The sequence below is a fragment of the Oncorhynchus kisutch genome, linkage group LG22 (genome assembly GCF_002021735.2).
Source record: "Oncorhynchus kisutch isolate 150728-3 linkage group LG22, Okis_V2, whole genome shotgun sequence".
NCBI lineage: Eukaryota > Metazoa > Chordata > Actinopteri > Salmoniformes > Salmonidae > Oncorhynchus > Oncorhynchus kisutch.
The window spans coordinates 48126068-48150421 of NC_034195.2; the positions used below are offsets into that span (position 1 = coordinate 48126068).

General features: G+C 43.0%; 1 protein-coding gene across 1 annotated transcript in view; it reads right to left on the reverse strand.

Moving 5' to 3' along the window:
- Positions 1 to 310: 310 nt before the first annotated feature.
- The window catches only part of LOC109867038 (PDZ domain-containing RING finger protein 4-like), a 41770-nt gene continuing 17726 nt past the window's right edge, over positions 311 to 24354 (reverse strand). The window contains exons 4-8 of the mRNA XM_031801449.1: positions 17910 to 18008; positions 8268 to 8330; positions 5505 to 5606; positions 2809 to 2922; positions 311 to 2550 (exon numbers count right to left, since the gene is read on the reverse strand). Of these exons, the coding sequence (XP_031657309.1) occupies positions 973 to 2550; positions 2809 to 2922; positions 5505 to 5606; positions 8268 to 8330; positions 17910 to 18008 (1956 nt within the window). The 3' untranslated portion in view covers positions 311 to 972. The remainder of the gene's footprint in view (positions 2551 to 2808; positions 2923 to 5504; positions 5607 to 8267; positions 8331 to 17909; positions 18009 to 24354) is intronic.

The following is a 24354-nucleotide window of genomic DNA, read 5'->3' on the forward strand; positions in this document are numbered from 1 at the left end:
TCTCTGCGTGCAGTTTGAAGGAAGTTGTAAATAGCGCAATGACTAAGTCTGTGGGAATCTTTTACTTGTCATTTTTATATTTAACCAGGCAAGTCAGTTAAGAACAAATTCTTATTTACAATGATGGCCTACCCAGGCCAAACCCTAAACCGGATGACACTGGGCCAATTGTTCTCCGCCCTATGGGACTCCCTATCACGACCAGGTGTCATACAGCCTGGAATCGAACCAGGGTATGTAGTGATGCCTCTAGCACTGAGATGCAGTGCCTTAGACCGCTGCGCCACTCAGGAGCCCAATCTGCTAGCATGCTAGCTGATACCCATAGACTTACAGTCATTGCGCTAACGCTAGTTAGCATTGGCTCGGAAACCTACCTCTAACTTCCTTCATACCAAAATCCCGAAGTGTCCCTTTAAAGGACAGCTGGTTTATCAAATCTAGACCTGCAAGAAGTAAGATTTCTGTACTGTACATTCAGTTGAACGCCTCTCCCCCTGAGGGAGTACATACAAATATTCTGACCTGTGTGGGTTGGAATCACTGCATAACAGAACAGAAATATGAAAATAATTGAACACTATGCAGGTAATTACATTTACAGGATGAACTAAGAAAAATAATTGCTCAGTAATCTCATACAAAAGTGTTTCTGGAACAGAGAGAAATAATGAAAAACAGATTTTTTTAATGCCATGGAAACCATTGGTTAAAATTCTTTAGAAAATGCTATTTTTCGGGTAACAAAGTTGTGAAAAATATTCCTATCGCCCTCATAAAAACGCCACATTGAACGAGGCAAGTATATAATACCACATGGGGTACTGTAGATCAGTGTTTCTCAAATTCCAGTCCGGAGACCAGCACCGGTCCCTGGGATGTTGCTCACCGGGGTAGGGCCATAGCTTGCTGGTTCCTGGTATGAATACGGTTGAGAAACACTGCTATAGAATGTTATGTGTTAGTTGTATATTATACAGTGGTGACCGACAGGAAGGCCTTATGTACTTTGGCCCTGGGGTCATCAGGGGCCTTGGCGCCGTGAGTCATCAGTTCCTGAATGGTCATCCAGTTATCCAGGATCTTCTTGTTGCGCTTCTTCATCATCTTCCTGTGGCTCAGTTCGATGATGCTGACCTCCTTGCGTCCTTCGCTGCTGCTCTGAGGACTCTCCCTCAGGCTCTCCAGTCGGCTGCGCTGCATGAACTCTCGTCTCCTTCGCTGTTCTTTAGCCCTGACCAGATGCTGCTTCCTCTCCTCTTTACTCCAGTACCGCCCCATCTTCATCTCGGACATAGCGTCGTCGTCCGTGGTCATCCCTCCGCTACGCTCCTCTTTGATCTTCAGGGCGCGTTCCCGCAGGATCTTGTCCCTGATTGGTCTCTTGGTGATGTAGCGCGTGCCGTCCGAACGGATCTTCACCTTCCATTCCATCTTAGGCTCGATGGCGGGGCTCAGCTGGGGCTCCTTGACCCCACTGAGCAGGCTCAGCTGGCTCTGGGCGTACTCCGCAGCCGAGCGCTGCTGAATAAGCTGCATGTAGCTCTGGTAGTGGCGAGCGTGGGCTGGGATGTTGCCGTTGGGCTGGCGGTGCTGGGAGTCATGGGATGGGGATAGGTAAGGAATCTGGGAGGCCCTGGGAGGAGGCTGAGGCTTCACCTTCCAGTTCCCCAACCCACTCCTTTCGTTGTCTGCAGGGGCCACCTTGTCTGACTCGGAGGGGTAAAGGCTGTGGTCTGGGCTGCTGGCCTTGCCTGGGATGGGGGCCCAGTGGAGAGGCCGGTGTTTGGGGCTGGGGCTGGCTGTAGTGTGGAGGCTGGCCATGCTGCTGCGGAGGTTCCTCTGGTTGGTGATGGTCACCATCCTCCTCTGAAGGGAGTGCTCAGGAGAGCGGTCCATTGCCAGCGGCGTGCTGCGAGAGCTCTCTGCAGTGTTGTAGGCACTCGAGCTGTCCTTGTCTGACTTCTCCGGCTTCTCCGGACATTCGTTGATGTCCACCAGCTTGCTTCTTCTAGGTGAGTCATTGCACCCCAGGTGGGAGCTTTGGTCCTTAGGTGTGGGGCAGACAATTTGTGGAAACACTTGCTGCCCCTGGTTCCACTGGGACCCCACCGGCCCCTTGCCGAGCTTGTGTGCCTGCATGATGTTCTGGCACTCTAGCTCGATGCTACGGAGCTCGTCATTGAGCATGCGGAGCTCACGCTGCACTCCACCGGCCGGCTCTCCCAGCCTACACTCTATAGTGCTGCGTCTGCTATAGATCAGGTCATACTCGCCGCTGTTACGGATCTGACACTTCAGCTCCAGGAGCTGCTGGAAACGATCTCCATCCTCTGCAACATCTTCCTCTTCCTCCTCCTCCTCTTCTTCGTCCAGACGCGTGGGACAGTCCTGTCTGTCCCTCAGACACTGGGAGAGTCTCCGTTGGATGTGGGATAGGAGGGCGTTGTGGTCGGGGGCGTCGATGCTGTTCCTTAACGACATCCCCAGCCCACTGTCCTGAGTTCTGGAGGAACAGGTGGCAGTGATGTCATCCTCTTCTCCTTTGGTCTGTAATAAAGAGAAAATGATATAACTAGTACTGAAATTAGCCCCAATGTAAAGAAATAGGTAAAAATCTTGAATAAGATTCATAACTATACTGAACAAAAATATAAACACAACATGCAACCATTGGGTAGCCATGCCAAGACAATCAGAATGAGGTTTTCCCCACAAAGGGCTGTAGTATTATTACAGCACTCCCCCCAGTGTAGTTTCTGACATTTCGAATGTCTTTGGCCTGTCCCTGCGGCAGTATGATCTCACCTTCTCCTGAAGTGCCTCTAGCTCCATCTCTTCTCTCTGTTGCTCTTCCAACATTTCCATCTTCAGTTGCTCCAGGAATTCACTGTGTTCATCATCCAACCACGCTTCCTCCAGCTATATATAGATAGATAGATAGATAGATAGATAGATAGATAGAGAGAGACAGAGAGACAGAGAGACAGAGAACCATTTAAACCAGAACATGAGAAACCCTTACACCATTTAGCTGGCCATTCAAGAGCCACAACAAGACATTAATATTCTGTTGATAGAGTCAATACATACACAGAGTGGCCATTACTGAACTTCAATTCCACCTTACAAATGTTGGATTTCCTTCTCATTTAACTTCTCAAAGAATTGACATACAGGACTTCGCTGCTGTCGCTTACCTTTCTCTGACATTTTTACACGACGATGGCATAGTGGTGGAGAGTTGACTCCAAAATAATTGATTCCTCGACTCCTTGCACGTCGACTTCAGACGTCAACTCCCATTTCTGAGTGTCAAGATTCAATTCCGCTAGAAATCGACTCCGAAGATTCAGTATTTTTGGAATGGAGGAGAGCATTTCATAGCAAGCTAGCGTGGGACAGAGAGCGAGGGTAGGGGCACAGTATAGGTAGGTTGGCCATCAGGCACTAGGCATATCTATCGGCAATCAAAAGCTGTATCTCGCAAAGGGCTGTATCTTGCAACTTCAGTAAAGCAGTAAACCAATGAATAGGCTAGGACAGTGGTCACCAACCAGTCGATCACGAGGGTATTCCTAGTCGATTACCAAAGATGGATGTAAAAAACCCAAAGGTAAAGCCTTGCGTTCTTATTTTAGTTTTCCTTTCGCCTTGTTGGCTGTAGGTGCACTTGATTCAGCAGGCCTAGCGCAGGGAAGGCAAAGTGTTCCCATTTTTAACCAGTTCATGTGTCGGAAGGTAGAACTCTGCCTACCCGGTAGGCCCAGAGAGCAAATCAAGTGCACCTATTGGCCTACCACTGGCCAATCAGATAGCTCACATCATAAAAAACATGACTAGAGAGACTCAATGAATACAGTGGCGGGAGGGAGTGAGGGAGGGAGTGAGGGAGGGAGTGAGGGAGGGAGGGAGGGAGGGAGTGAGTGAGTGAGTGAGTGAGTGAGTGAGTGAGTGAGTGAGTGAGTGAGTGAGTGAGGGAGTGAGGGAGGGAGGGAGGGAGGGAGTGAGGGAGGGAGGGAGGGAGGGAGGGAGGGAGGGAGGGAGTGAGGGAGGGAGGGAGGGAGGGAGGGAGGGAGGGAGGGAGGGAGGGAGGGAGGGAGGGAGGGAGGGAGGGAGGGAGGGAGGGAGGGAGGGAGGGAGGGAGGGAGGGAGAGACGGTGAGTCTGGTGACAGGCAGCCTCACCTCTGCTCCCTCCCTCCCCTCAGACTGACCATCAGATGCAGGCCATCAGTCCAGTAAAATGAAAAAAGCTCATTATTATGCTCACTCCGCTGTGCCTCACAAGTAATACAACAAATGATCTATTACCAGTGTGATCATATACCTACCATTGTTAAATATAATTTCAAAATGGTCTGAGAAGAACAACAATGACAGGACAATTCAAGCATAGCCAATATGCAGTGATAATGTATTGGTCCTATAGCTTACTGTACAAACTTCATTGCTACAGAACTGTTTTTAATTGGTTAATGTAGCACAGGCATAGGTTTTTTAAGTCCTATTTAGAAAACATCTGAGTGGTAGATCTGGACTTGCATTTCGACTCAGAAAGTGATCTCGACTCAGAAAGTGATCTCGACTTAGAAAAGGCCTGTGACCATTGGGCTAGGATATTGAAATGAGTGAGATGTAACACCTTCGCTCTCACACAATCACACACAGTATCTGTGCATGTGAACGGGTTCGCTTCAAGCCGTTCACAGCGTGGTAGCCAGGGCACCAAAAACAGCGGAGGAGTTGAGCCTCTCGCTTTAAGACTCTTAGTTGTTGAGGAAACTGACCTACAGTTTACTTTCTGCATCTACGTAAAAAAAAAAACGATGAAAAAAAGAACATTGTTTTTCGGTGAGGGATTTTTCTTAACTACCAGTTGAATTTAAAGCGTTCACACCCCTAACACACACACATACACACACCATTCGCCATGGCCTTGGGCCTGAACTCACTGCATATTAGCCTGCCATTAGTTTTTATGGCATACCGTTGGAAGTCGATGAAATAAAACACGATGTGAGGTGTTGTCCATGGTCTATACAGGAGCATGTAACAGCCCTGCAGTGTTTCATCTAAGAAACACAAGTGGTATATTTATGTTTTGGCTGTTGTGTATAACTCATGAATAAAAATAACTCTAATGACTGATCTATTGGTCCTATGGACCTTCAGTATAGGCCTATCTGTGTTTACCGTACGGGTGTGTTAAAGGGAGAGTTTAAAAAACTTTTACTGAGGTAAGAACATTTATTTCTTCTTTCTAGGTTGTAAACTCACCTGTATTTCTGGTCTGGTGACCAGTAACACAATGTTCCTACTGTACTGTACTGTACTGTACTGTACTGTACTGTACTGTACTGTACTGTACTGTACTGTACTGTACTGTACTGTACTGTAGTCTGTGTGTGTGTGTGTGTGTGTGTGTGTGTGTGTGTGTGTGTGTGTGTGTGTGTGTGTGTGTGTGTGTGTGTGTGTGTGTGTGTGTGTGTGTGCGTGAGCTCACCTGTATCTCGGGCCTGGCAACCAGCAGTACGAATTTCCTAGTATCTTCACTAGAGAGCACCGCTACAGCCTCCTTTCTGTCCTGCACATCCTGACCATTGATCTGGGGAAAACACAACACACACTGTTATTCACACAGACACACACACACACTAAGGGAAGGGCCACTTTCCCTCTTTAATCTCACTCAAACACCGTAGAAAGAGCCAGCCAAGTCGGCATAAAGCAAAAGGTACTCTACAATAAGACAGTCCTTCCTGTGCATCTGCAGTCTGTGTCTACTCCGCATTCCATAGCAGGCCAGCCAGGCAGGCAGGACCAAGCTTTGATTGATTATGAATGGAACAGTAGTCCATGAACCGACCGTTTGCACTAGAACGGCCCTGCTCCTGAAAGCATCCGGCATCCGGAAGCAACGCACATTTATACATCCAGACGCCCCACACAATTAACTGGGCTGTGACGGGGGGGGGTCCGCTTTCCTCTGCCCAGAGTAATGGCCCTGTCAGCGGGGGATAATAGTGGAGGGATGGGGTGGTGGCCTGGATCACAACCACTAACCCAAACCCCTCGCTTTGCCTCGCAGCTCAAACCAGTCACACAACACATGTACTGCACTGCACAGAAGACACACAGAAAATTTGGGAAGCAGCAAGCGCCGGCCGTATGTCTCACCAAACAGTGCTTACCCTTCCTCCATCCTCTTCCTATAATTACAGCACTGTGTACCCACCTCTATCTCATTGTCTGTCTCGCTGTCTGTCTCGCTGTCTGTCTCGCTGTCTGTCTCGCTGTCTGTCTGTCTGTCTGTCTGTCTGTCTGTCTGTCTGTCTGTCTGTCTGTCTGTCTGTCTGTCTGTCTCTGTCTCACTCCCCTCTCCCACTCAATAACCCCTATTCAGTAACACATCACTCTGTTGTTCAGAGAACACACTCGACTGAAAACAGACCACTCTCTGAAAAACATTATTGTCTACCTCTGTCCTTAACTCCAAAAGCATTTCTCCTCTCTCTATAGCATTCTCACTCACTTTACTGTAGCACACTTCTGCCCCCCAAAACCATTACTGTTCTGTCTAAAGCACACTGTTTTTATCTACTTCCCATTACCACAACTCTCTCTATGAAGAGCTGTTTATCCAAATATATAATAATCCCTCCAAATATATGACCTAATTCTATTCCTACCTCCCAAAACACCAACCTCAGTAGGATCCTGAATTCTGTATATTACACCAGCCCACTGGAAGACTCTCCTAGGAGGGTACTAGTAGCCTCCAGGTAGGCTGGACAATAGAACGAGTCAAAATTCACCCAAGGCTGAAAAATGGCAAAAGAACATTGGCTAAGTTGGAACACTAGCGCGAGCCCATACATAATGAATGGAATCGAACGTTCGCAGAGCCTCTTCTGACTGGAGTGATGCTCAGAATTCAATTTCGCCTAAATGGCACAAAAATACGTATCTTTTTTATTTTACCACTACAATCTGTTCTTAGGACGAAACTGAAAAATACCACCTTGTGTAGAAAGTAAACATCCGCACCTCGATGGTGCCAAATGTGCTTATGTCTGCGTAACGAGGAAGTAGGAAAAAAAGGAAAACTTCGGACTATTTTGTCTAGTGATCAATGACAGCAGAGTATATGCTGCCCAATCTAATGTAATTAGAAAGAGGAGATTATCCTGATTAAAATGGTGTCTGACTTGAAAAGAATCTAAATATATAAATTGCGAGATATTTGGCGAAATAGACAGACAAACCTATATTTCCCCTATAGGATTTTTTGTTGTTTACGTTTCAACGTGGGCTGGTCTCATTGCCAACAATAGTGAAGCAGGCATTGTGAAGTAGAACAATGGGCTGGGAATAGAACGTTCGGAAGGTGAGTTGGTGTCACGGTGCTCAATAGAACTAATTGGAGCTGGCAGGGTGAAAAATGCCCTAACTTCAAAACTATGGCAAACAGCTAGGACATTGTAATATTATGAAACTGGGCTCCATGGCGTATGCTTTGAACTAGTTTGTTTTATTTTTTAAAGCATCGTTAACAATTTTATGTGTCCAGCCTACTCCAGGGTTCCCCGACTCTCCCTGGCCCAGGGATGGAGCTATGGGTAATATGAAGGAGGGAACTCTCAGTCACCCCTAGGGGTGTGTGTGTGTACACATGCGTGCCTGAATGTGTGTGTGTACACATGCGTGCCTGAATGTGTGTGTGTACACACGCGTGCCTGACTGTGTGTGTGTACACACGCGTGCCTGACTGTGTGTGTGTACACACGCGTGCCTGAATGTGTGTGTGTACACACGCGTGCCTGAATGTGTGTGAGTACACACGCGTGCCTGACTGTGTGTGTGTACACATGTGTGCCTGAATGTGTGTGTGTACACATGCGTGCCTGAATGTGTGTGTGCATGGGCGTGTTATCCAGAGATGGGTGGGGGATATTTCCAGACTAGGTGCATCCCTAAGCTGCTCTTACAGCGCTTAGAAAGCTCAGTGGAATGCTGAGTCGGTAACTAAAACAGCCAGGGGGGCATTTCCTCATCGCTAACCGTCACAGAGGGGGTGAGTTTCTCTTTTACTGTGACGCCATTAAAAATGAATGGGTTCTTGTGTTGGGAGTCAATGGCAGAGGGAGGTGAAATAAAAATAGGTTTATGTCACCTCTGATGAGGGAGGAGAGAAGGCGAGAGAGAAATGAGAGAGAGCGAGAGTGATGAGTGAGAGAGAAACATACAGAATTAAATGGTTTCCTACCTGTAAAATGTGGTCTCCTTCTCTGATGCGTCCATCCCTTGCAGCGATGCTGTTTGGCCCAACCTGTTGGGGAGAGCTTGTTAGATCCAATGCTTAGAGGGAAACACAAAATTGCCTTTTGGAGTTTTGCCAAAATGCCTTAACACAGCATCCCATTCACAAATACACATACACCTTTACAGAGAATACTAACTTACAACAGCATCCCATTCACAAATACACATACACCTTTACAGAGAATACTAACATATAACAGCATCCCATTCACAAATACACATACACCTTTACAGAGAATACTAACTTATAACAGCATCCCATTCACAAATACACATACACCTTTACAGAGAATACTAACTTATAACAGCATCCCATTCACAAATACACATACACCTTTACAGAGAATACTAACTTATAACAGCATCCCATTCACAAATACACCTTTACAGAGAATACTAACTTATAACAGCATGCCATTCACAAATACACATACACCTTTACAGAGAATACTAACTTATAACAGCATCCCATTCACAAATACACCTTTACAGAGAATACTAACTTATAACAGCATCCCATTCACAAATACACATACACCTTTACAGAGAATACTAACTTATAACAGCATCCCATTCACAAATACACATACACCTTTACAGAGAATACTAACTTATAACAGCATCCCATTCACAAATACACATACACCTTTACAGAGAATACTAACTTATAACAGCATCCCATTCACAAATACACATACACCTTTACAGAGAATACTAACTTATAACAGCATCCCATTCACAAATACACATACACCTTTACAGAGAATACTAACTTATAACAGCATCCCATTCACAAATACACATACACCTTTACAGAGAATACTAACATATAACAGCATCCCATTCACAAATACACCTTTACAGAGAATACTAACTTATAACAGCATCCCATTCACAAATACACATACACCTTTACAGAGAATACTAACTTATAACAGCATCCCATTCACAAATACACATACACCTTTACAGAGAATACTAACATATAACAGCATCCCATTCACAAATACACCTTTACAGAGAATACTAACTTATAACAGCATCCCATTCACAAATACACATACACCTTTACAGAGAATACTAACTTATAACAGCATCCCATTCACAAATACACATACACCTTTACAGAGAATACTAACTTATAACAGCATCCCATTCACAAATACACATACACCTTTACAGAGAATACTAACTTATAACAGCATCCCATTCACAAATACACATACACCTTTACAGAGAATACTAACTTATAACAGCATCCCATTCACAATACACATACACCTTTACAGAGAATACTAACTTATAACAGCATCCCATTCACAAATACACATACACCTTTACAGAGAAGAATAACTTATAACAGCATCCCATTCACAAATACACCTTTACAGAGAATACTAACTTATAACAGCATCCCATTCACAAATATACCTTTACAGAGAATACTAACTTATAACAGCATCCCATTCACACATACACCTTTACAGAGAATACTAACTTATAACAGCATCCCATTCACAAATACACATACACCTTTACAGAGAATACTAACTTATAACAGCATCCCATTCACAAATACACCTTTACAGAGAATACTAACTTATAACAGCATCCCATTCACAAATATACCTTTACAGAGAATACTAACTTATAACAGCATCCCATTCACAAATACACCTTTACAGAGAATACTAACTTATAACAGCATCCCATTCACAAATACACCTTTACAGAGAATACTAACTTATAACAGCATTAAAGGTCTTATGATGTCCAAGATTCATTTAGTCCCCAATATAATTATAGAACACCTCAGTAGGTAGTACAATCTAGTCTTATACAGTACGTCCAGACAAAGGAACCTCTTTCAACACCAAATGTTGATTGAGTGAAGCCAATGCTGCCAAAGAAATACCTTCGATGTTAGAATGTGTTATAGCATCTGTCCAGCCCAGCTATCAAGGCCACTTTACTTCTGCAGCAGCTAAATGAACAGAGTTATAAAACCTGTCAGGACATGTGTACGCCTGGGGATGGTTGAATAGACTATTACAATCAGGGACTACACAGTGTGTGTGTGTGTGTGTGTGTGTTCATTGGTTGGTTCATGTGTGTACTCTGTTTCTTTATCAGTTGGTTTCCCTGCTGGGGTAAACTCTACCTTCCATCGAGGTAACACTCCAGACACAAAGAAAATATGTAGTATGTATCACAGCCTATTCATGACTCAGCCTTCTCTACACAGCCCATTCATGACTCAGCCTTCTCTACACAGCCCATTCATGACTCAGCCTTCTCTACACAGCCCATTCATGACTCAGCCTTCCCTACACAGCCCATTCATGACTCAGCCTTCTCTACACAGCCCATTCATGACTCAGCCTTCTCTACACAGCCCATTCATGACTCAGCCTTCTCTACACAGCCCATTCATGACTCAGCCTTCTCTACACAGCCCATTCATGACTCAGCCTTCTCTACACAGCCCATTCATGACTCAGCCTTCTCTACATAGCCCATTCATGACTCAGCCTTCTCTACATAGCCCATTCATGACTCAGCCTTCCCTACATAGCCCATTCATGACTCAGCCTTCTCTACACAGCCCATTCATGACTCAGCCTTCTCTGCACAGCCCATTCATGACTCAGCCTTCTCTACACAGCCCATTCATGACTCAGCCTGCTCTACACAGCCCATTCATGACTCAGCCTTCTCTACACAGCCCATTCATGACTCAGCCTTCTCTACACAGCCCATTCATGACTCAGCCTTCTCTACATAGCCCATTCATGACTCAGCCTTCTCTACATAGCCCATTCATGACTCAGCCTTCTCTACATAGCCCATTCATGACTCAGCCTTCCCTACATAGCCCATTCATGACTCAGCCTTCTCTACACAGCCCATTCATGACTCAGCCTTCTCTACACAGCCCATTCATGACTCAGCCTTCTCTACACAGCCCATTCATGACTCAGCCTTCTCTACACAGCCCATTCATGACTCAGCCTTCTCTACACAGCCCATTCATGACTCAGCCTTCTCTACACAGCCCATTCATGACTCAGCCTTCTCTACACAGCCCATTCATGACTCAGCCTTCTCTACACAGCCCATTCATGACTCAGCCTTCTCTACACAGCCCATTCATGACTCAGCCTTCTCTACACAGCCCATTCATGACTCAGCCTTCTCTACATAGCCCATTCATGACTCAGCCTTCTCTACATAGCCCATTCATGACTCAGCCTTCCCTACATAGCCCATTCATTACTCAGCCTTCTCTACACAGCCCATTCATGACTCAGCCTTCTCTACACAGCCCATTCATGACTCAGCCTTCTCTGCACAGCCCATTCACAACTCAGCCTTCTCTACACAGCCCATTCATGACTCAGCCTTCTCTACATAGCCCATTCATGACTCAGCCTTCTCTACACAGCCCATCCATGCCTCTTTCTTCCCATGATTCCTCCTTCCCATGAGTCTGTGTTCTAATTATACTGAACGAAGGGGCAGGCCACTCCTTCAACTCTGCCTTCTGGAGCCATTTGTTTCACTCTGTCCAATCAGGCGAGATCTCCTGAGATAGCTGGGCCAGCCTGAGTGTTCCATTTTCATGGTGCGCCTGGTGTGTGAGTGCTCGCATGTCTGGTCAGTCACAAAGGACCGCTCATTAGAAGTGCTACTCTGAGGTCAAAGGGCTGAAGAGGGACTCTGCTCTCAGCTCTGGCAATTCCCTGACACACAGAGTGAATCTCAAAAGTATATTCCTCGATTCCTCGCGTAGCTACTGACATTTTTAGAAGGAGGGTGAGGAGAGCGGATTTGAGGATTCAAGGAAAATACTTTGGAGATTCATCCACTGTCAGAACACCAGCAGTGGCTGGAGTAACACGAAACAACTTTCACACAACAGCCAATCAAATTTTCACACAACAGCCAATCAAATTGAAGCTGCTTCAGTGATATTGTTAGAGAATTCCAAACTCACCCATGTCATCTGCTGCTTTACATCGTGGTTTCACTAGTTGTGTTAATCCAGCCACTTGGTTATTGTAACAGCATAGATATAGACTAAATGTGGCCTGTACACTTTAGTTAGCTAGCCAAAATGACATTGCAAACACCAACACAACTAGCTAGCTAGCAACGCAATAACAAATCTAGCAACAAATTAAACTACTTAGCACAGCTCATGGTGGACAATTTCAGTTGAAACAGGTCAGGGAAAGCTTTACTTTGAAAATTGTATTTATTGACTGCCAAACCATGTACATAAACCATGACTAGCCATGATGCCAATAATGTGTATACATTTACCGTTATGCTAAAGTCTCTTCTGTCAACCTTGATCATGGGTTGCACAGCACTGAGTGTGCCAGCTGTGTTGACATGATAACTGGGTCGGAATTCCCGAACCTTTGAATGGATCATGTGACAAAAGTATTTGTTTTGATTGGCTGTGGCTTGCAACAATTTTTAAATACAGTGGGGTGAACAAGTATTTGATACACTGCCGATTTTGCAGGTTTTCCTACTTACAAAGCATGTAGAGGTCTGTAATTTTTATCATAGGTACACTTACAGTGCCTTGCGAAAGTATTCGCCCCCCTTGAACTTTTGCCACATTTCAGGCTTCAAACATAAAGATATAAAACTGTATTTTTTTGTGAAGAATCAACAACAAGTGGGACACAATCATGAAGTGGAATGACATTTATTGGATATTTCAAACTTTTTTAACAAATCAAAAACTGAAAAATTGGGCGTGCAAAATTATTCAGCCCCTTTACTTTCAGTGCAGCAAACTCTCTCCAGAAGTTCAGTGAGGATCTCTGAATGATCCAATGTTGACCTAAATGACTAATGATGATAAATACAATCCTCCTGTGTGTAATCAAGTCTCCGTATAAATGCACCTGCACTGTGATAGTCTCAGAGGTCCGTTAAAAGCGCAGAGAGCATCATGAAGAACAAGGAACACACCAGGCAGGTCCAAGATATTGTTGTGAAGAAGTTTAAAGCCGGATTTGGATACAAAAAGATTTCCCAAGCTTTAAACATCCCAAGGAGCACTGTGCAAGCGATAATATTGAAATGGAAGGAGTATCAGACCACTGCAAATCTACCAAGACCTGGCCGTCCCTCTAAACTTTCAGCTCATACAAGGAGAAGACTGATCAGAGATGCAGCCAAGAGGCCCATGATCACTCTGGATGAACTGCAGAGATCTACAGCTGAGGTGGGAGACTGTCCATAGGACAACAATCAGTCGTATATTGCACAAATCTGGCCTTTATGGAAGAGTGGCAAGAAGAAAGCCATTTCTTAAAGATATCCATAAAAAGTGTCGTTTAACGTTTGCCACAAGCCACCTGGGAGACACACCAAACATGTGGAAGAAGGTGCTCTGGTCAGATGAAACCAAAATTGAACTTTTTGGCAACAATGCAAAACATTATGTTTGGCGTAAAAGCAACACAGCTCATCACCCTGAACACACCATCCCCACTGTCAAACATGGTGGTGGCAGCATCATGGTTTGGGCCTGCTTTTCTTCAGCAGGGACAGGGAAGATGGTTAAAATTGATGGGAAGATGGATGGAGCCAAATACAGGACCATTCTGGAAGAAAACCTGATGGAGTCTGCAAAAGACCTGAGACTGGGACGGAGATTTGTCTTCCAACAAGACAATGATCCAAAACATAAAGCAAAATCTACAATGGAATGGTTCAAAAATAAACATATCCAGGTGTTAGAATGGCCAAGTCAAAGTCCAGACCTGAATCCAATCGAGAATCTGTGGAAAGAACTGAAAACTGCTGTTCACAAATGCTCTCCATCCAACCTCACTGAGCTCGAGCTGTTTTGCAAGGAGGAATGGGAAAAATGTTCAGTCTCTCGATGTGCAAAACTGATAGAGACATACCCCAAGCGACTTACAGCTGTAATCGCAGCAAAAGGTGGTGCTACAAAGTATTAACTTAAGGGGGCTGAATAATTTTGCACGCCCAATTTTTCAGTTTTTGATTTGTGAAAAAAGTTTGAAATATCCAACAAATGTCGTTCCACTTGTTGTTGATTCTTCACAAAAAAATACAGTTTTATATCTTTATGTTTGAAGCCTGAAATGTGGCAAAAGGTCGCAAAGTTCAAGGGGGTCGAATACTTTCGCAAGGCACTGTATATCCAAGTAGGAATGAATGAAGACTATAGACATATATGGACGAGCGATGTCAGAGCGGAACGGACTAAGATATACAGTTGAAGTCGGAAGTTTACATACACCTTAGCCAAATACATTTTAAACTCAGTTTTTCACAATTCCTGACATTTAATCCAAGTAAAAATTCCCTGTTTTAGGTCAGTTAGGATCACCACTTTAAGAATGTGAAATGTCAGAATGATAGTAGAGAGAGTTATTTATTTCAGCTTTAAATTCTTTCATCACATTCCCAGTGGGTCAGAAGTTTACATACACTCAATTAGTATTTGGTAGCATTGCTTTTAAATTGTTTAACTTGGGTCAAACGTTTTGGGTAGCCTTCCACAAGCTTCCCACAAAAAGTTGGGTGAATTTTGGCCCATTCCTCCTGACAGAGCTGGTGTAACTGAGTCAGATTTGTAGGCCTCCTTGCTCTCACACACTTTTTCACTTCTGCCCTCAAATGTTCTATAGGATTGAGGTCAGGGCTTTGTGATGGCCACTCCAATACCTTGACTTTCTTGGAGCAGTGGTTTTGGAGCAGTGGCTTCTTCCTTGCTGAGCGGCCTTTCAGGTTATGTCGATATAGGACTCGTTTTACTGTGGATATAGATACTTTTGTACCTGTTTCCTCCAGCATCTTCACAAGGTCCTTTGCTGTTGTTCTGGGATTGATTTGCACTTTTCGCACCAAAGTACGTTGATCTCTAGGAGACAGAACGTGTCTCCTTCCTGAACTTACTTGCATACCATTGTTTGTACAGATGCACGTTGTACCTTCAGGCGTTTAGAAATTGCTCCCAAGGATGAACCAGATTTGTGGAGGTCTACAATTCTTTTTCTGAGGTCTGCTGATTTCTTTTGATTTTCCCATGATGTCAAGCAAAGAGGCACTGAGTTTGAAGGTAGGCCTTGAAACACTTCAACAAGTACACCTCCAATTGTCTCGAATGATGTCAGTTAGCCTATCTGAAGCTTCTAAAGCCATGACATCATTTTCTGGCTTAAACTTCTGACCAACTGGAATTGTGATACAATTGCTTTATCTCGGCCAGGTCGCAGTTGCAAATGAGAACTTGTTCTCAACTAGCCTACCTGGTTAAATAAAGGTGAAATAAAATTAAAATAAATAAAGTATAAAAACAGGTATAAAGGCTTCATAAACACTGCATATATGCTTCTCAAATAATATACTAAGCTAAGTCATACTACACAAAGGATGACATTCGATGTCCTTAGTGCGTCTGGTGACTTGCAAAATAGTTGCATGAGATTGAATAGTTTATCTAAACTCAGCAAAAAAAGAAATGTCCTCTCACTGTCAACTGCGTTTATTTTCAGGAAACTTAACATGTGTAAATATTTGCATGGACATAACAAGATTCAACAACTGAGACATAAACTGAACAAGTTCCACAGACATGTGACTAACATAAATGGAATAATGTGTCCCTGAACAAAGGGGGGGGGGGGGGGTCAAAATCAAAGTAACAGTCGGTATCTGGGGTGGCCACCAGCTGCATTAAGTACTGCAGTGTATCTCCTTCTCATGGACTGCACCAGATTTGCCAGGTCTTGCTGTGAGATGTTACCCCACTCTTTCACCAAGGCACCTGCAAGTTCCCTGAAATTTCTGGGGGGAATGGCCCTAGCCCTCACCCTCCGATCCAACAGGTCCCACACAATTTATTGCCCTGGCCACATCTGCAGTCCTCATGCCTTCTTGCAGCATGCCTAAGGCACGTTCACGCAGGTGAGCAGGGACCCTGGGCATCTTTCTTTTGGTGTATTTCAGAGTCAGTAGTAAGGCCCCTTTAGTGTTCTAAGTTTTCATAACTGTGACCTTAATTGACTACTGTCTGTAAGCTGTTAGTGTCTTAACGACCGTTCCACAGGTGCATGTTCATTAATTGTTTATGGTTCATTGAACAAGCATGGGAAACAGTGTTTAAACCTTTCACAGTGAAGATCTGTGAAGTTATTTGGATTTTTACAAATGATATTTGAAAGACAGGGTCCTGAAAATGGGACGTTTCTTTTTTTGCTGAGTTTATATTAAATGTGAGATCAGGGTGTGATGATCACAACGGTGACGTCACACAGGGCACACCATCCACTGTCTCAAACCCAGCTTCAATAAGTAGTGACATTCAGTAGGGACTCATCTAAATGAAGCACGTTCTCCTTGGCTTCACTTTTTATAGACTGAACACACAAGAGGAAAGCAGCCCGTAACAACACAGACTACTGCGATCTGTATTCAGCTTACGTTCCGGAGCAAATACCTGCGGGTCTGAGATAACTTAAAACGAATGACAGCGACAGAGAAAGAGAGAGAGAGAGATGGAGAGAGACGGAGAGAGAGAGAAAGAGAGAGACGGAGGGAGAGAGAGTTCGGCAGAATGGAGGAGAGGAGGATAGTGCTTTGTACGTTCTGCCAACAAGTGGGCAAAGAGAGAGGAAAAAGAACTTCTGGGGGCACAAAAAGTGTAGCCTCAGCTCACAAAACATGTCAGTTCTATTTGAAGAACAAACAAGTACACTCAAAGAAAGATGAATACTTTTCATCTACATTATTGCTATGAGAAGTGATTAAGTGCCACAGAGCGATTGATGTCTTTTTAGTCAGTGTAATCATATTAATTGATCGATTCTCCAAATATTCTATATTTTCATTATCTTGAGGTGATTGCACCAAAAGCAGCCATGCAGTTATGTTCCATGCATGAATATTAAAGTAAGCTATTAGATGTCACTGTCACGAATCCCGCCGAAGATGGTGCCTCTTCCTGTTCGGGCGGCGCTCGGCGGTCGTCGTCGCCGGCCTATTAGCTGCCATCGATTCCCTTTCCTTTTGTTTCTGTTTATTGGGTTTAATTGGGTACACCTGTTTTGAGTTAGTGTTGTTGGTAGGCTATTTAAGGGCACTAGGCCCGCTGGGTATTTGTGCGGGCTTGTTCTCTGTTATTTTGGTGTTGGTGTAGAAGTGTATTCTCATTCTTCTCCGGACAGTTTTAGTCCTGTGTATTTTGGACAGGTTGTTTCATACACCCTAGTGTTGGCATGTCCATGTCTCTGCTGTCGTTGGAATAAATAGATTTACATATGATATTACCTTATTATCTCTGCGTTTGACTCCTCCACCGCACCATTTATAGAAGTCATAACAGTCACAACTAATGAAGGTCTATTATTGTCTATTAGTTCCAAGGTATATCACTATGTTTACTTTTAGCCACACAGTGACTGAAGTGGTGTAGAAGGGTCCCACATTACTTAATGCCATAACGTCAGCTAATCTTCCAGAAGAAGAAGAAGAAGGACCAGCACCACCACCACCACCATGCTTAGTCCCAGTTCTGCCCTGGTCTCACCTCGCTGACGTAGATGGTCATGTCCTCCTCCTCATCTGTCCTGTAGCACAACGTCAGGCCCAGCTTCTCCTGGCTGTTGAGTCGACACAGCTCCACCTCCTAAAGAGAGACAGAGAACAGAGGTCAACAACCAGACCAACCACACAAGGACAACAACACTAATACGTTTTGCTGGCTGTCGACATAGTTCTCTACCTACTACAGAGAGAGAGACAGGGCAGAGAGCACAGAGACACTCACCAACCAGACTATAAAACTAACCAGACTATAACACTAACCAGACTATAAAACTAACCAGACTATAACACTAACCAGACTATAACACTAACCAGACTATAACACCAACCAGACTATAAAACTAACCAGACTATAACACTAACCAGACTATTACACTAACCAGACTATAACACCAACCAGACTATAAAACTAACCAGACTATAACACCAACCAGACTATAAAACTAACCAGACTATAACACTAACCAGACTATAAAACTAACCAGACTATAAAACTAACCAGACTATAAAACTAACCAGACTATAACACTAACCAGACTATAACACCAACCAAACTATAAAACTAACCAGACTATAAAACTAACCAGACTATAACACTAACCAGACTATAAAACTAACCAGACTATAACACCAACCAGACTATAAAACTAACCAGACTATAACACTAACCAGACTATAACACTAACCAGACTATAACACTAACCAGACTATAACACCAACCAGACTATAACACCAACCAGACTATAACACCAACCAGACTATAAAACTAACCAGACTATAAAACTAACCAGACTATAACACTAACCAGACTATAAAACTAACCAGACTATAACACCAACCAGACTATAAAACTAACCAGACTATAACACTAACCAGACTATAACACTAACCAGACTATAACACTAACCAGACTATAACACTAACCAGACTATAACACCAACCAGACTATAACAGCAACCAGACTATAACACTAACCAGACTATAACACTAACCAGACTATAACACCAACCAGACTATAAGACTAACTAGACTATAACCAGCCTATAACACTAACCAGACTATAACACTAACTAGACTATAACCAGCCTATAACACTAACCAGACTATAACACTAACTAGACTATAACCAGACTATAACAGTAACCAGCCTATAACCAGACTATAACAGTAACCAGTATGGTGTCACAGTTGACACTGTGGAAATGACCTGCGTGAATGCAGAGGACACACATTTGAGTATGAGAAGTCAGATGTCCTGGAGATGTTAGGCTACTTTCAGATTACATTAACATTGCTTTTGAAAGGATGACCTTGATTTCAAAAGCAGATAGAGATTTACATTGAGAGATGCAGTAGCAATATAAAGTACCATGAGACCTAATGAAAAGCTCTACATGAATGCAATCCTTTACATTCATTAGCATATTGTGATACCAAAGCGACCACATTAAAATGTTATTGTAGTTGTGACAAGTCTGTCAATGTATAAACAAGTCAGTTATTGAAGCTGTAGCCACACATCATACCCTACTTGTTATCAAAACACATATTGACTTTGGTTGGGAAAGAGCTCATCTTAACTGTTAAGAGTTTCATGTTGAAAGACGTTCTCTGATCAGTGGCCACTTTGATCACTACCAGAAGCTATCGAGTGTTTTTACTGAGCAGTTACATACAGCCTAATATAAGACTATTAGTTGGTAAATAAACTCATGTAATTATGCTAATATTGGTGGATATATTCAGAGTTGTGGCACCTGCACTGAAGTAGTCCTATCTTCTGAGGTCTCATGGATAGGGCCAGACTATTCAGGAAGTGATATTAATTTAAAATTATTTTAAAATATATAACTTCTAGTTTTCAGTTTATTGAGAAGTAATTGAAAATAAATGCCTTTACATTTTTTTATTGTATACATTTTTAGTTTACTTCCTGAATTGACTGCCTTCAATTCAAATGGAGATTAACCCTACTGTCACACCCTGACCATAGAAAACCGTTACACGTCCGTCCGTCCGACCGTCCGTCCGTCCGTCCGTCCGTCCGTCCGTCCGTCCGTCCGTCCGTCCGTCCGTCTGTCTGTCTGTCTGTCTGTCTGTCTGTCTGTCTGTCAGACACAATTGGCCTCTGTTTTTGATTACTATCATGTTCTGCAGCTTGCACTAATGTAACGTACATTTAAACTCTCTGTAGATCACTGAAAATAGAAGGATATGACATCTCGACCATCACTTTAAAAAATGCATTACACCCCATGCAATACGGAAGGCTACAGTACAGACAACATGGAGCAGTACTGTAGGAACACACCAAATATACCAGTTAGCCTTGTTTTTACCAAACCGTCAGGGGTGTTGAGGGGAACCAATGATAAAACACGTCAGGGGTGTTGAGGGGAACCAATGATAAAACACATCAGGGGTGTTGAGGGGAACCAATGATAAAACACGTCAGGGGTGTTAAGGGGAACCAATGATAAAACACATCAGGGGTGTTAAGGGGAACCAATGATAAAACACGTCAGGGGTGTTAAGGGGAACCAATGATAAAACACGTCAGGGGTGTTGAGGGGAACCAATGATAAAACACATCAGGGGTGTTAAGGGGAACCAATGATAAAACACGTCAGGGGTGTTGAGGGGAACCAATGATAAAACACGGCAGGGGTGTTGAGGGGAACCAATGATGAAACACGTCAGGGGTGTTAAGGGGAGCCAATGATAAAACACGTCAGGGGTGTTAAGGGGAACCAATGATAAAACACGTCAGGGGTGTTGAGGGGAACCAAGTGTGAAATGACCTCTCCATAAGGCCTTTATTAGAGCAGTTACAACCACAGACCCCTCCTGTGTGTGTGTGATTGTATATGTGTATGTGTGTGTGCGTATGTGTGTGAGCGTATGTGTGTATGTGTTTGTGTGTATATATGTGTTTGTGTGTGTGTGTGTATATATGTGTGTGTGTGTGTGTTTGTGTGTATGTGTTGTCATGACGTTGGCCTGGGGGGTAGGTTTATGACAGCCATAAATACCTCTTCCCCCCTTTTTCCTCTCTCTACCCTACTGAGGTGTCATTTTCAAAACCCTTGGTTAACATTGAGATTCGGGGAACATTAGAAGGTGGGGGGAAATGAACTATATTCTGGTAATCCGACCAATTGAACATATGCGGTGGTACTTAAAGAATATGATGTCAGTTCGGTTGTCATCTGAGACATTCTCATCAATGATAAGATGATAAACTCTACAGTGGAAAGTCTACACATCAGAGTTATCGGTTTCACATGGAATTGTTGTTCAATTTAAATGTTTGAATATGAAATTATTTGTGATGGGATGAAATGTGATTTTAGCTTCTAAAATGAGAGATTTGGATTTTCATAAGATAGGGCTGCTCAATCAGTGGCCCGCCCCTGCGAAAACTTTTCAAACACGCCCTCCTCTCCCCTTCCTATATAAGCCCTTGACGACAATATAACTTCCTGTTCCGAGGATGTAGGACGACGGTTCTATGTCAGAATGGTTCAGATAATAACTACAGAACGAAGCCAACATCAGCGTGAGCTTTGGTGGCGAATGGTATGAACTGTGAACTCTTATTCACTACAGAAGTGATACCTCCTAGCTGTTGAGTTAGCAACAGCAGCTGCAAACGAGGGTTAGGAAGGAACAGACAGAGTATCCCGTCTAGCACACAACAACGTTACTACAATGTATCCAATTGATAACCAGAGACATTCTTCAAAGGACTCGTTGGGCAACACGGCCTTCCATCTACCACCAACCTACCGAAGCGCAGCTCAGAGTAAATATTTATTGCATTTTCCTTTTCCAAATGGGCGGTAATTTAGAATGCATCAGATACTGTATTTACGATAGCACAGCTTCTCCCTGTGTCCCTCAGTCTTCCCACTCTTTCACTCAAACCCAGCCCTTTTCCTTTGTGTAACAAGCTGTCATATCTGTTCCCGCCCGCCAGGGAAATTTTCCTTTATGACGTAATTTGTAATCAAGTTATGATTTAATTATGTGTATGTGTAATTCGGTCTGATTAGTTAGATATTTAGTAAATAAATAATTAAACCCAATTTTGTATTGCTGATTCAAATTGTTAGCCAGGGTTATTGCAGATAACCAAGAATTTAAAACTTTCAGATGAGACTGAATTAAGATGACGATTGATATTGACTGCTATTGATGTAAAATATTACTAGGTCTTTAAGAGTTTATTCGGAAGATAACAGCTCTATATGTAACGGCTTTCTTCCGTCGAAGGAGAGGAGGACCAAAATGCTGCGTGGTTAGAGTTCATGGTTTTTTAATAAGAAAAACTAAACATGAACACAAATACAAAATAACAAATGTGGCAAAACCGAAACAGTCCTATCTGGTGCAGAGAACACAAAGACAGGAAACAACCACCCACAAAAACCAACACAAAAACCGGCTGCCTAAATATGGTTCCCAATCAATGACTAACACCTGCCTCTGATTGAGAACCATATCAGGCCAAACATAGAAATAGACAAACTAGACATACAACATAGAATGCACACCCAGCTCACGTCCTGACCAACACTAAAACAAGGGAAAACACACAAGAACTATGGTCAGAACGTGACACTATAAATATTATTTCGTGGTGCCCCGACTCTCTAGTTAATTACATTTACATGATTAGCTCAATCAGGTGATATTAATTACGGAGAAATTATAGAATAGCATGTCATATCACTTAATCCGCTAAAGACACGACAGTGTATGTCCGTAAATGTTTTTGTGTGTATGTGTGTGTATGTGTATATATGTTTGTTTGTGTGTGTGTGTATATATGTTTGTGTGTGTGTGTGTGTGTGTATGTGTGTAAATGTGTTTGTGTGTATGTGTATATATGTTTGTGTGTGTGTGTGTAAATGTTTGTGTGTGTGTGTATGTGTGTAAATGTGTTTGTGTGTATATGTGTATGTGTATATATGTTTGTGTGGCTGTGTGTATGTGTATATATGTTTGTGTGTGTGTGTGTGTGTAAATGTGTTTGTGTGTATATGTGCATGTGTATATATGTTTGTGTGTGTGTGTGTAAATGTGTTTGTGTGTATATGTGCATGTGTATATATGTTTGTGTGTGTGTGTGTGTGTATGTGTGTAAATGTGTTTGTGTGTATGTGTATATATGTTTGTGTGTGTGTGTGTGTATGTGTGTAAATGTGTTTGTGTGTGTGTGTGTGTGTGTATGTGTGTAAAAGTGTTTGTGTGTATATGTGTATGTGTATATATGTTTGTGTGTGTGTGTGTGTGTGTGTATGTGTGTTTGTGTGTATGTGTATATATGTGTGTGTGTGTGTGTGTGTGTGTGTGTGTGTGTGTGTGTGTGTGTGTGTGTGTGTGTGTGTGTGTGCAAATGTGTTTGTGTGTATGTGTATATATGTGTGTGTGTGTGTGTGTGTGTGTGTGTATGTGTGTAAATGTGTTTGTGTGTATGTGTATATATGTGTGTGTGTGTATGGATAAGAAGGGTCTGCAGGGTGGAGGATAGCGGGTGGGAGGGGAGAAGAAATAAAGGTTTCATTCCCTCTGTGATATCTGTGGGTTGGCTGGTTCCACCTGTCAGTCATATCACCCGCTTTGGAAGGAAGGGGCAAGAGGGGGATCACAGACCAAAGGCTGGAAGACACCACCAGACAACACCTCAGATCTTTAAATCCACTGTCTCTGAAACTAGGAATGTACCCCAAATGGCACCCTCAAACATAGAGGACTATATAGGGAATAGAGAGATATGACACCCTCAAACATAGAGGACTATATAGGGAATAGAGAGCTATGACACTATCAAAAGTAGATAAATATATAGGGAATAGAGAGATATGACACCCTCAAACATAGAGAACTATATAGGGAATAGAGAGATATGACACCCTCAAACATAGAGAACTATATAGGGAATAGAGAGCTATGACACCCTCAAACGTAGATAAATATATAGGGAATAGAGAGATATGACACCCTCAAACATAGAGAACTATATAGGGAATAGAGAGCTATGACACCCTCAAACGTAGATAAATATATAGGGAATAGAGAGATATGACACCCTCAAACGTAGATAAATATATAGGGAATAGAGAGATATGACACCCTCAAACATAGAGAACTATATAGGGAATAGAGAGCTATGACACCCTCAAACGTAGATAAATATATAGGGAATAGAGAGCTATGACACCCTCAAACATAGAGAACTATATAGGGAATTAAGAGCTATGACACCCTCAAACATAGAGAACTATATAGGGAATAGAGAGATATGACACCCTCAAACATAGAGAACTATATAGGGAATAGAGAGATATGACACCCTCAAACATAGAGAACTATATAGGGAATAGAGAGATATGACACCCTCAAACATAGAGAACTATATAGGG